Genomic DNA, 12,736 nt, shown 5'->3' on the forward strand with positions numbered 1-12,736 from the left:
TGATCACACATCCGAGCAGACCACAATAAACAGCTGTGGTGGTTCCTAGTGTCCTCACTCAATCTCGACCTTTGCTGGGGCCATGGGGGAATGCACCATTTAGTAACATGTTGGCTGTTGCATGGAGGATTTGAGAAAGATATTTTTATCCCGTTTAGGCAGACTCTATCAGCATAGTGTTGAATCCTGTCAAATACCTTTTTTAGCTTTCCCTGAAATAGTCATAGCTCTTTACTGAACTGCTGGTGTGAGAATGATGCCAGTTCAGTCAGTTTTTCATAGTCTCTGCTATGTATCAAGCCAATTAACAATGTAGCAGAGAGTTTTCTGTCTTTCTCAAGGTCAAAGGTATCACAATGACAGCCTCAGTCACCCTCCAAGGCTTTTCTTCTCCCTGGGTCTTCTAAGAACATGAACTAGGCCAAGATGACAGTTAACTAGATGACAGGCAAAGGTCAAGGATCCTTTTCTTATGGTAATGACAGCCTCATGCTGAGCAGGTGGGGCAGATCATTAAAATGCTTTCCTAATCTCAGTCATTTCTCTGGGATTAGGGTTATGAAATAAAAAGCTGCCATGGGACTCCAGTTGGGGAGCAGATGCCTGTTAAAATCAGCATGTGGTCAGTCACAGTGAGAAGCTGCTTAGCCAGAGAGGTCTGGAGTTGTAGTCCCTGCAGAAGGTTCCTGACCCAGTGAACTCCTTACCTGCCAAACTTGGGGAGGGGGAGAGGCTGACCACGGGCAGGCAGGTAAGAACCACACTTCTGCTCTCCTTGGTGTTATGCCAGAGCTTCATCCCTGGAGTCCATACCCAAAGAGTCTGGCAAGTTATGGTGGAAGTTTCACTCCAGTCCCCCTCCAGCATTTCCCTCCAAACCCTGCTGCATCTCAGAAAGCCCAACAAATGATGACCCCTCCCCCAGAGATGCTCAAGACCACTTCCCCAGGGTATTTAAACTGTCCCCCAGAAAATAGACTCATGGTTTTCTAGTCTCTCTTTTCCATCTCCTCTCTGGGGAGCTGGAAGACCATCCAGGAGCATTGAATCCATTAAGCATGGACTTTTTCTAATCCTGTTTGATTTGGCCTGATTGGATAGCTACATCAGAGAAAGGTTTATCGGGGTACAGAAACTTTTCAATTGGGTTTTAGCTGCAGTCACTGAGGCATGGGAAAGCTGGTGTGTGTGTGTGTGTGTGTGTGTGTGTGTGTGTGTGTGTGTGTGTGCCTGTCGTGTGTGTGCAAATGTGTATGTGTGTGTGTGTGTGTGTTCATGTGTGTGTGTGCACATAAAGGTGTTCAGGGAGGTATAGAAGAAAGTATGATGGCTGCTATCTGGAGGTACCCAGTGGCCACACTGCTCACTACACCCTTCTCAATGGTCTGTTCTAGCTTGTCTTTGTAAGTCTCCATTATTGCCTCTTCTCCCTCTCTCTTATCTGATAGCTGCTTTACCTCCAGATTGGCAAGCTATCTCAGAATTGGAGTGAAGGGCAACACCATGTCTATGATCCTTTGGGGGACAGTGGGAGAAGACCTGGGCATGTATAAGGCTGTGTGCATGTCAGTTAGAAGCCTGAATGCTGATCCTGGCCTTGCCCCTAAACACCTTTCTCAAAAAGTCTAGGGCAGGCCTGGCTGTTCTGAGTGAATGCTTGAAACCCATAAAAGCAAACTAAGTCTACTTGGCAAGCATCAGTCCTTATAAGTATCCTTCTAGTAGGGGTTTCTTTCTTTCTTTTTTTTTTTTTCCCCGTAGCCACCAGCACCCTTTGTGTAGCCAGGGACACAGTGAGGATCAGACACCACACTACTACAGGGTGTTTTCTAATGGGAAAACTGTGATTGGTGTTTCGCTAGGACTGGGCAGGATGTTAGGACAAGGAGAGGATGCTACGGGTGGGTGTGGTGGAGGCCACCTGTAATACTAGAGAGGTAGCGGCAGAGGAATTAGGAGCTCAAGGTCATCTTTAATACACATATGATTAAAGGCCAACCTGGGCTACCAGAGACCCTGTCTCAAAAAACAAACCAAAAATAGGGAAAGTGGATTGAGTGGCTTGAAGAACAGACACGTCTTTCTCCTAGTCCTGACATCTCTGAGATAGGGAGATGGTGTGGGCAGGGTCTGTGAGGACCCTGCTCCTGGTTGACTTTTGCTCTCATTTGCCAGAGAGACAGCAAGCTCTCCAGCATCTCTTCTTGCAATGTCCCTTACCCCATTGTGGAGGCTCATCCTTGTGACCTAATGACCTGCCAAAATCTCATCTCTCAACACAGTCATAGTCCACAGTGGCAGGATCCTGGGGTGGCTGCACTGAAGCCTGGGCAAAGAGCAAGGAGACCGATCAGCCCCTACAGTTGGGGAAACAAAAGCAGCTTGACACTGTGGTGTGTGAGGGCAGCTGCCAAGGACTGTGAGAGTTAGAGCTGGAGAGGTCTGTGTGCAGCAAATTGCCTGGCAAGCTCATGGGACATAGATTCCTGAGTCCTCTCCATCCCAAAGAATCATTGCCCATGGGGGAGACCATAGACGCAGTCTCTTGCCTGTGACCAGGGAGTCCACAGGTGCCCTGGTCAGTCTCCTCCATAGAATCCCATGTATTAGAAGATCACAGAGCGCTCAGTTTCACTGTCTCTGGCTCCTGCCTAAAAGCCCTGCACCTGGAGCCAGCTGCCTCCTGCCTTCATCACCTGCCCATCCAAGTGCAAGACAGGAGGGCTGGGGAAAGAAAGGTTTCCAGTCAAGCAAGTGCCCTTAGTCTGTAGTAGGGCATGACAGAGGTGTCTCCCTCACCTTGTTTCCACCTGACTGAACTCTCTGGCCTTGTTAGGACAATCTGGAAGGACAATCCTTCTCATTCCTCTGTCCTGTGTGAAACCCGATTCACACCCCCACGGGTTCCTCAGCCCTGCTGGGTTCGGTTGGGAGCACCATGGAGGAGCTGGGGAGGAGGGAGAGGCCTGCCTGTGCCTCACCTAAGGTGAATCAGAGGCTTCTAGGAGAGTCGTCCTCTAGCTGCTCCCATGGGTGAGGGGCTGTGTGTTTCACCAGGCACTTTCACCCCCCCCTCCATGCTGTGCACGTGCTATTCTTTCTCAGATGCATCTTCCGGCCGCTAGCTCTAGCTCCCCGCTGCTGATTCTGAGCCTCAGTTCTCAGGGACACCACTTCCCACACAACACCTTCCCCTCAGTCAGCTGTTCCTGCAAGCAGTCCACAGCACCCTGCGCTAGACTGACCTGAAACTCCAACACAAAAGTGTATACGCCTGTCCCTCTTGCTGGAAACTCAAGGTCATAATCTACAGCGCTCAACTGTGTTCCGTAGTCCCTGATGCACCAAGAGTTCAACAGATACCTGTGAAAACAAGCAGAACCCAGCTGAAGCGAGAGGTGCCTTCTGAGACATCAATGGTATGATGAGGCTTTGCTGGTCGTTTGGTTTTTTGAGACAGGTCTTGCTATGAAGCCCTAGCAGGCCTGGTATGTGCCACACATAAACCAGGCTAGTCTCAAATCTGTGGCCATCCTTTGCTTCAGGTTCCTGAGTGCTTGGATTAGAACATACCACACCCACCGCACAGGATGATTTAACAGCATTTTAAGAATTTGCTCTTTGGTGCCCTTACGGCTGGAGGCTCCTCCTCTTTCCCCAAACAAATTAATGAGTAAACCAAAGGTGCATCTTAGAGGGCTGGAGGGAAGGCAGGGTTCCTTTAAACATTAAACCTCCTGAAACTTTCAGAACTCTGCCTTGCAGATCATTAACTGTGGTGGAAAGAAGGGACCAGGAACCCTGGGGAATTACCTGTGGGAGTCTGAGTTCAGAGAAGAAGCAAGGCAGACGACCTTGGAGCCAGACGACATTGGAGCCAGACAGGACTGGCTGTCACCTTCTAGCTATGCTAGCTGTGAGGCCCAGAGCAAGTCACTGTCCCTGTACCCCAGGTTTCCACATCACAGAAGCGGAGGCACACCACACCATGCCTGTTTCTTAAAGATTTAAGAGAGCCTGTGAAGTCCCTTAGTCTTGTGGGTCCCAACTGTTCTATGAGGCTGCCTGTGGAGGACATGAAGGGGCTAACCTGTTTTCAGGGTTTTCCTTGGACAGCAGGAATGAGGTACAACAAGTAGAATCCAGAGACGATTGGCCACCCACCCCTTGGTGTCACATTTTGGGTATTGAAAAAATTCACCCCCCCAGATGATTATGATGATGATTCGCTTTTATTTTACATGTATGGGTGCTGTGGTGACTACTCTTGGTTGTCAACCTGAATACACCTGGAATGCACTACAATCCAGACATGGAGGACACGCCTGTGATCCAGATCTGGAGGCAGGAAGACAGCATGCCTTTGAACCGGATCCTGAGGTGAGAAGGCACACCTGTACTCTGGGCCACGCCTTCTGCTGGAAGCCTATGTAAGGACAAGGGAAGAAGGAGGGGATTGTTCATTCTTTGCCTGCTTGCCCTTGCCTTGGCATCACATCCATTGGCATTGGAAGCTACTTCTTCAGGACTCCAGCACATACAGAAGACACCCAGCCTGTGGGACTGAGCAGCTCCTGGGTTCTTGGACTTTCTGTTCACAGCTAGCCATTGTTGGGCTGCAGCCTGTAAGCCATTCCAATTCATATGTATGTATGTTTGTATGTATGTATATATAATATTTGTATATATAATTATGTACATATATAATTTGTATATGTGCATATAATAATTACACACACACATACACACACACATATATATATATATATATATATAGAGAGAGAGAGAGAGAGAGAGAGAGAGAGAGACTCATTTTATAAGTTCTGTGGCTCTAGAAAAACCTCATACAGGTGCTTTGCCTGCATGTATGTCTGTGTACTACTTCATGGTTGGTGCCCTCAGAATCTGGAAGGTGTCAGATCCCTTGGAACTGGAGTTACAGACAGGTGTAACTTTCTTAAGTGCTAGGCTTACAAGTGTGTAAACCATACCCAGTTATGTGATGCTAGGTATCAAACCCAAGCCCAGGAAGGCTTCACACTTGCTGGGGGAACACCACCTACTGAGCTACATTCTAACCTGATCCAAAGTGTTTGATCTACTTGTTTTTTGTTTGTTTGTTTTTTGACAGGCTCTCACTGGCTAGTCTTGAACTCACGGAGATCTGCCTGCCTCTGCCCCCCAAGTGCTGGGATTAAAGTTGTGCACCACCACCGCTTCAATTTGAGTTTTTAAAGACTAAATATTTCATGTCATGCTGCAGATGCTAACTGTGAACAGTGTGTCGATCGAGATCCTTGAGTCCTTGAAGACCTGCACTTACTAGCTTGGTCCTGACTGTTCACCATATTTTAAAAGGGACAATAGTGCTGCACTCCTGAAGTAGCAGCATGATGTCTGCTTAGAACAGTGCCTGTGCAGGTAGACAGACCCTCTGATAAGCTGTCAGGGTATTGTGCCGTGCTCAGCACTAGAGCAGAGCAGAAAGTGTCTCGTTTAAGGAACACTACTCTGGAAACATGGCAGGAAGGCGCCTCTGACTCTGCTCACCAGGCTGTGGACTTGGAGTTGCTCGCTTATACGGGGTTTTGTGGATAACATCTCTGGTTCCTAAATTGGTCCTACTATCAGTTTCTGCCGGTCTGCTCAAATCTGGGCTGGATTACCTGCCCAGTTCTAGCATTCAGCTCACTGAAGGGAGGTAGACCTCCTTTTTGTTTCTGTAGTGCTCCGATTACACCCAGGGCCTCTTCTTGCACACTAGGCAAATTCTCTACCCCAGCACTACAACCTCACTCAGCCCATTTCTTCACTTTTCACTTGGAGAAAGGGTCTCACGGAAATGAGGAGGTTGGCCTTGAACTAGCAGATCCTCCTTCAATCTCCAGATCAACTGGGATTACAGGCCCCCACACACCAGCACAAGGGGCAGAAGTCAATGTGCTGTGCTCAGATCCTTAGCTCTGTGAGGCCCCTGTAGCTACACCCGCCACCTAGCAGCTGACCTGCACAAAAGGTTATTAGCTTCGGTAAAACTTGACAAAGGAACGATTAACAAGGACTTTTCTCTTTTCAGATGTATTTGAAATGCCCTGGTTCCTCTTATTATGCATTTTCCCCCTCAAAAAAAATGTGTCTGGACATTGCTGAGACTTGATCACCTCCCTCTTGTTCGATAGAGAACGCTCTGTTGCTCCTTCAGCAGAGACTTGAACCCAGATCTGTCCTCAGCGCCCTGAGAACCGGTCCCTTCCCAATGCAGCTGGCAATGCAAACCCCACTTTGGGCGGACAGGGTAGCCGTCCGCTCCGGCTTGCTTGCCTTGCCGCCTCTACAGAGCTGCGGCCAATGACCTTGACCTGGGAGGGCGCCCAAGGGCGATGGGTCGACTCATCCCAAAACGTTACCAACACCCGGCGTTCCTCAGCTTCCCCCACCAGCAGAGCTGGTGTAGTCGGCTGAAGCGTGGCTCCCCCTGCACTCGGCTGCGCCCCACAGTCACTTCATCTCCCCTCCGCCTTCGTCCCCGCGTCCCCAGGGAGGGATTTGGTCGGCGTCCGGACACGGCCGGGTGGCAGCCTGTGCGCCCCATACTCAGGGCGCACGCATCCCCCGCCGTCTGGGCAGGAGAGCGGAGTCGCGGCTGCTCCGGGCGCCCAGCTCCCAGCGTGCGCCCCGTTGAGCGGCCACGACCCCAAGAGGACTCGGGAGGCTTGGGGGTGGGGACAGGCCGAGGTCGCGGCTCCTCCAGCCCCTTCCGCTGCCCCTCCTCTCGCCTTCCTCGCCCTCTCTTCCAGGGCCGGCTGGGCCTCTCACCTTCAAGCAAAGCCGTGAAGTAGCGGTCGTTGCGGGGCCTGGGGCGCCGCGCATTCCCGCCAGCCCGGCCTCGCCTCGCAGGCCCCGGGGCCGGACGCCATCCCAGGGGCGAGGCCTGCGGGCCACAGTCCCGCCTGCCCGGATTTAGGGCGAGTCCTTCCCGGGACTCTGCTGCGGCCCGGGACGGGAGCGTGGGCCAGGGCCTCGCCTCTCCGAGGGATGGAGGGGATGGAGGCGGCAGAGAAGCCTGCGCGCAGCTCTCAGTGAGTACGGAGAGGAGCGGGCCGGGTGGGGGACGCAGAGGGGACCTGAGACACCCACCCTCCCCAGACCTCCACCGCGGTATAGCCAGAAGAGTTGAGGAGGGCCGCTCTTCACGTCCATTTTCTTTCCAGTTTTCCTGAGTTGCAGCATCGATGCTAGGAGTGGAGGACTCCTAACTGTCTTCCAGGAAGCCGGTCCAGAGGCCTTCAGGGGGGAGCGTCTCATTCTTTAAGGTCTGCAGACAAGGCTGTCTGGAGCGCTCTTCCTTCCAGAGTTTAAGGGCTCTGGAGTTCTTTGGATTTTACTGAAAGGGTTCATGTTACAATCCCAACCCTAGCTTCTGGATTGGATCTCAGAAGAGAAGAGGTAGCAAAGAGAACCCTAGTGTAGTCTAGATCATTGGTTCTCAGCCTTCCTAAAGCTGTGACCCTTTAATACAGTTCCCCCTTGTTGTGGTGACCCCAACCATAAAATTAGTTTCGTTGCTACTTCACAACTGTAACTTTGTTAGGAATCATAATGTAAATATCTGTGTTTTCTGATGGTCTTAGGCGACCCCTGTTGAAAGGGTCTTCCAACCCCTGTTGAAAGGGTCTTCCTACCCCTAAAGGGGTCTCGACCCACAGTTGAGAACCACTGCTCTGCATGATCCAGTAGAGGAAATGACTTCTGTCTCAAAGATAATCTTTACACTTGACGGATTTACTGCTGTGACATGTTGCGCTGTAGGTGTATCCTGCTTTATAAAATACGTACGTCCCTGAAAAGCATATAAATTGAATTGTAATAAGTGGCTGTAGAAGAACTTAACACTTTAAGAACATCTTCTGGTGGACCCTTACTGTGTGTTGTTTATGCATGGATTCTTGTACACTGAGTTTACTTCAGATGGGACATATCTAGACATAGGATGATTCCTCAGAGTAGTCTGACAGCATAACCATTAAGACATAGTAGCACATACAGTGAGTAAAAACAGTTGTTACTGTCCTTCTCTGTAAAGCCATTGGAATCAGCCCAGCCACCAAGGGGCTGTGTAACATTGGTGAGGCTTGTGACTACTGTGGACTCAGGTCTTACCTAAGAATAAGGGGATGTGGTTAATTGATCACTGTTTTGGAAGAGCACTGGGCTTGGGATAAAAGCTTTTGGTTACAAGCTGGACTTCCCCATGGCATCCATGGGGTGTAATTTCTCTATGCTTTAGTTTCCCCACCCGATAAAAAAGAGGGTACTAATAACACTCTAACACAGGCATGTCAGAATTACTTTAGAGAATTTTAAGATGTTTGAAAAATCTCTGCCTGGCACAGAGCAGATGGCTGATAGTTTATGACTGTCTCTATCTCCTTTTGAGTCTATGGCTTCCACCATATCAGTCCATACCAGAGCACTCTGAGGGGGGCACAATTAGGTTACGGGGGCCATCCAAGTACAGGGTTTCAGCTTCTCCTTTTTTCTGCAGAGCATCCAGGTCAGGGAGCAGAACAACCAGCCCCATGCACGTGACTCCAGCTGTGGCCAGAAATGGTTCTGAGCAGCCATACAGCGGACCCCTCCCAAGACCCCCGTTCTATCCCCAGAAAGACAGACAGCATTGCCCAGTGGTTCCCAAGCCTCCCGGGGCATGGACGCTGCAGCACCAAGGCCTTTCTGTGCTCGAATCCAAGGTGAAGGCCTTGAAGGAGAAAATGACGGCAAGGACACAGGGGGCAAATCCCTGTCCCACTTCCTATGAGTGTCCATCCCCCACAAAATCCAAGGGCCACCAAGTCAAGCCCAAAGCAGTCTGGAACCTACCTGAGGGCTCTCCTCTCTCAGATGCCCTGGTGGTCCCCCATGCTCAGAACCAGACTGGTGGGCAGCTAGACAGCAGTGTTAATGAGGAGAAACCTCCCGGGAATGGTGGATCCAGGCCATCTACCCCTGACCTTGAGAGCTGGAATGGACAAAGGCTGCCGTCCCCAGAAGCAGCGTGGATGCTGGCTGATCTTGAGGAAGGCCCAGCACCAGGACCTGGCTCTTTACAAGAGAGCCCCAACAATGATGTTTCTGCAGACCAGCCACAGTGGTCTGGGGCCTCTAAAACCAGCCACGTGAGCAGCCTAAAGAAGAAACGAGCATACGCACCTAGAGACAGTGTGGTCACCGAGGGAGATCTAGACAGCACAGCCCTAACCTCCAAGGAGGACTTAGTTCCCAGAACAGACCTACAGGAGGTGCTCTGGAGAGCTGGTGGCCTGGAGGCCCTGCGCACTGGGACACATGCTTTGTCCCTGTCTGACCAGGTGGAAAGGAACCGCCTCCTGCTGCAGGAGATGCTGAAGGTTTCCAGGCGGAGTCCTCCCAAGGTGGGAAGCCCAGACTGGACTCCGTCCTGGGACAGGGCTGCGTCAGGTGAGTCTCAGTTTGTAGGCCAGGGTTGGAGCAAATGGGAAGTGGTAGGAATCTGGAAAGATGGGAGAACACTGTAGTGTCACTCAGTCACTGTCCAGCTGGGACATGAGGCCCTTTATACCTCATAAGCAGCCTTACCTGCCACAAACCCTGTGGCCCTCCGTGTCAGGGGGAGGCCATCCTTTGTGCTTGGGGACAGAAGCCATGTGACCTTTCCCTATGCCTTGTAGCTTTTTGCAGAGTGGCCTCATGCACTCCCTCTAATGACGTTGCCCCTACTGATGATGTCATTCCCACTGTGCTTTGCGCGCTCTGGTGAGCTGGCAGGCAGGAACCCTGTGGGAGAGAGCACCACAGGAACACTGCTGCAGGTGTGTGCTCGGACTGCAAAAGACATCTCTCTTGAGCTTTCTCATTAACTCACCTGAGGGTGTGCACGGAGTCCTCTTCACCTACTCTGGGTTCCCTCAATCTTTGTGACAGCCGTGCATCCACTTCTTAGACCAGAACATGGGTCGTGGTCCTCACTTTCTAATCCCATCATACCATACTGGAGATTAGATTTCAGTGTGTGAATTTGGGGAACACAAGCATTCAGCCCACATAGGGACTAGGACATCTGTCCTGTGTTCACTGAGTAGCAGCTGAGAGCCCAGTTGGTGGCTCTGTCCTGATCTCTGCTTCTGCTCTGGGCCCTAGAGCGACCTGCGGGAGCCGTGGACTGGGACTCGGGCACCCCCCTGCAGGACTCAGGTCAGAGCAGGTAAGGGCTTTTCCTTACCACCATTCCTCCCCATGCCCTGCACCAAAACAGTAGGAAACCTTGCAAAGGCCAGAGGAGAGAAAGGCAAACCTTCAGCGGTGGATAGTGGCCACTGCAACCATCGTCCTTGAGACCCTGTGGAAGGTGCCAGGCTGCTGTCTGCATGTCATTTGAGCAAAGCCACTGTGTGCAGAGGTCTGCAACAAGCCTTCCAATTACCTGCTCTGTGTCCTGGAGGCCGTTTCCCCTGCCCAGGCTTTGTCTCTTTCAAGCTGAGAAGTCATAGCTGTCTGATAACTTGGGTTATTGGGAAGCCAAGGGCATGGATGTGAAACTCCTTAGGGTCAGTACAGGAACCCAAAACTTTAACCCCACCTATTTTTTCCTAATCAGAGGAATGTGCTGGGCTCAGGGTCAAGGGGCCCATACACTGTTTTGTAGCCCTTCCATCACTGTTTGGGGAAGCTGGTGTCCAGAGTATGGTGGGGGAAGGGAGGCAGTGTCCCGAGCCTGCAAGGGTGGAAAGAGAGGCGTGGTGGGGGCCGCATGGAGGTCTGAGCTTCTTCCGGTGCCCAGAGGCTGGCCTCAGCCTTAGCCTCCGCTGGGATGTTGGCCCACGAGGCTGAGATAGGCCCTGGCACTGGGAGTGGCTCCCATTCCACAGCTGCACATGACATCAGACTCTGCAGAGTCCCATGGTGTCTGCCCACAGCAGTCAGCTTTGTTCTTATTGATCAGGCTGCTCCCTGTGTGTCCCATTGTCCTCCCCAGAACATGGGAAGACCTCTGCCTTACTTAGGCAGCATGTAACTTACAAACTGCAGGAATGCCATTCTTGCAGTTCAGAGGTGGTAATCAGCCCCTATTTCCTAATCCCATCACATTGGGGGTGAGATTTCAGCATAGGAATTTTAGGAAACAGCCCATCTCTTGCTTCTGCTTTGGCAAGATGAGGTGTCCAAAGTCAGGTAATCAGTGTTGCGCTCAGCTGGGGTGGGTGGCAGGTGGAGAGAGGGTTGTCTGGCTCTTTAGTCCCTCTTTTTATGTCTGGTCTCTTCTGCCTTCCTGGCTCTGTTCTCAGCTTCCCACCACATCCTTATCCAGCCCTGCCCCTGTGGTCCTAGGGATACTCTGCTCAAGTCCTCTCTCTAGCTGCATCCCTGTGGAACCCTCTTAGAAAGCCTGGGAAAAGGAATCTGCTTGCTGTAGAGACAGAACCCCTTTCCCTGCACTCTCCCACTCAGCCCCCCAGCCCACCCTAGTTCCCTCACAAGGAAGTGCAGCTGCTGGGGTTTTTCTTAGAGGCCCTTGTAGAACAAAGGCCAGCCCCTGGCTTGCACTGAGATAATAATTAACGCAGCCTGCTTCTCATAAAGGAGTCGCTCAACCAGGGAGAGGGAAGGACTTCCACACATGCCTGTGAGGATGTTTAGAACTCTCCAGACTAGACTCCTAGTTTAGCTTAACCTGAGAAGCCATCCTTAGCCATGGGCTGTATAGCAGGGGTCAAGCATGAGAGTCGGGTGTGAAGGCACATAGCTGGCGTCCTGTCTCTTGGGAGGCTGAAGCAATAGGATCACAAGTTCCATGCCCACCTGGGCTACATAGTCTACCCTGTCTCAGAGACAGGCAGACAGACAGACAGATCTCAGGTATGACATGTGTGCATGTGTATTGTATGATTCACGTGTGTGTGTTTGTGTGTGTATGTGCGTGTGAAGGGACATATACACTCTGAGAGAAAGACTGACAAACTTGTTTTAGGACCCTGTTCAAAGACTAGTAAAATGTCCCCTTAGAATGCCTGGCATATTGAACCAGGTTAACCCAACATGTCATGCTTCTAATTGTTACTGCTCTGCAAGGTGATAAGACAAGCTCATGGAATGACATTGACTACAGAGCCCTGTGCTTGAGCCTGGAGTATCTGGGCCAGCTTGTTGCAAGGTGGTCTTAAGGAGTCAGCCATGGAGGTGAGCCACCTAAAGACTCAGGACCTCGAATCCTACAGGAGACCTCTGTACCCCATGTCTGGCGTGGTTGTTCAGCCTTTGCTCAGCCCTATAGACTGAAACATACTGGCTAGTTGAAGGAGCAGGCCAGCAATTGCCATTTCCCCCTCTGGTTATGCGCCAGGTGCTGTGTAAGTGCTGTTTCTGTATCTCACTTTGTCCACTGGACAGATCGTAGCCATTGCTCCTTCGCTGCTGGCAGAGGTCTCTACAGGAGACTTACCCAGGGCTTGGAGTCAGGATTTGTACTCGGGCACCGAGGCTTATGCTCTGCTCTGCTTATGGGGCACTGCCTTGAACTGTCCTTTCTATGCCTCAACAGGCCATCCCTTGGATAAGCAACCCTTGGGCTGGGGATCTAGGGCCTTCTACCTCCCTCCAGCCTGGCCTGTTGTCTGCTGTGGGAAGAGAGGCACGTGAGCCAGCTTGTGTGTCAGTGTACCTTCAGATGGGATCATCCCCTCTTTATCATCGTCACTCACTG

The 12,736-nt window shown here is 51.4% G+C and overlaps 1 protein-coding gene and 1 long non-coding RNA gene across 3 annotated transcripts in view; one reads left to right on the plus strand and one right to left on the minus strand.

Moving 5' to 3' along the window:
* Window positions 1-4,216: 4,216 nt before the first annotated feature.
* Window positions 4,217-6,947, minus strand: LOC121136886. Its single transcript, XR_005874062.1, has 2 exons — window positions 6,817-6,947; window positions 4,217-4,426 (listed from the first exon to the last, which is right to left on the minus strand). It is a non-coding gene; the product is annotated as an uncharacterized LOC121136886 (long non-coding RNA).
* Window positions 6,948-6,949: 2 nt separating this feature from the next.
* Kiaa1614 (KIAA1614 ortholog) overlaps window positions 6,950-12,736 on the plus strand; it is a 28,138-nt gene continuing 22,351 nt past the window's right edge. For both annotated transcript variants that reach the window (XM_040738394.1, XM_040738395.1), the window contains exons 1-3: window positions 6,950-7,079; window positions 8,546-9,477; window positions 10,177-10,240. In XM_040738394.1, the coding sequence (XP_040594328.1) occupies window positions 7,036-7,079; window positions 8,546-9,477; window positions 10,177-10,240 (1,040 nt within the window). In that variant the 5' untranslated portion in view covers window positions 6,950-7,035. The remainder of the gene's footprint in view (window positions 7,080-8,545; window positions 9,478-10,176; window positions 10,241-12,736) is intronic.

Source organism: Mesocricetus auratus, unplaced genomic scaffold (genome assembly GCF_017639785.1).
Source record: "Mesocricetus auratus isolate SY011 unplaced genomic scaffold, BCM_Maur_2.0 Super-Scaffold_100676, whole genome shotgun sequence".
Taxonomy (NCBI): Eukaryota; Metazoa; Chordata; class Mammalia; order Rodentia; family Cricetidae; genus Mesocricetus; species Mesocricetus auratus.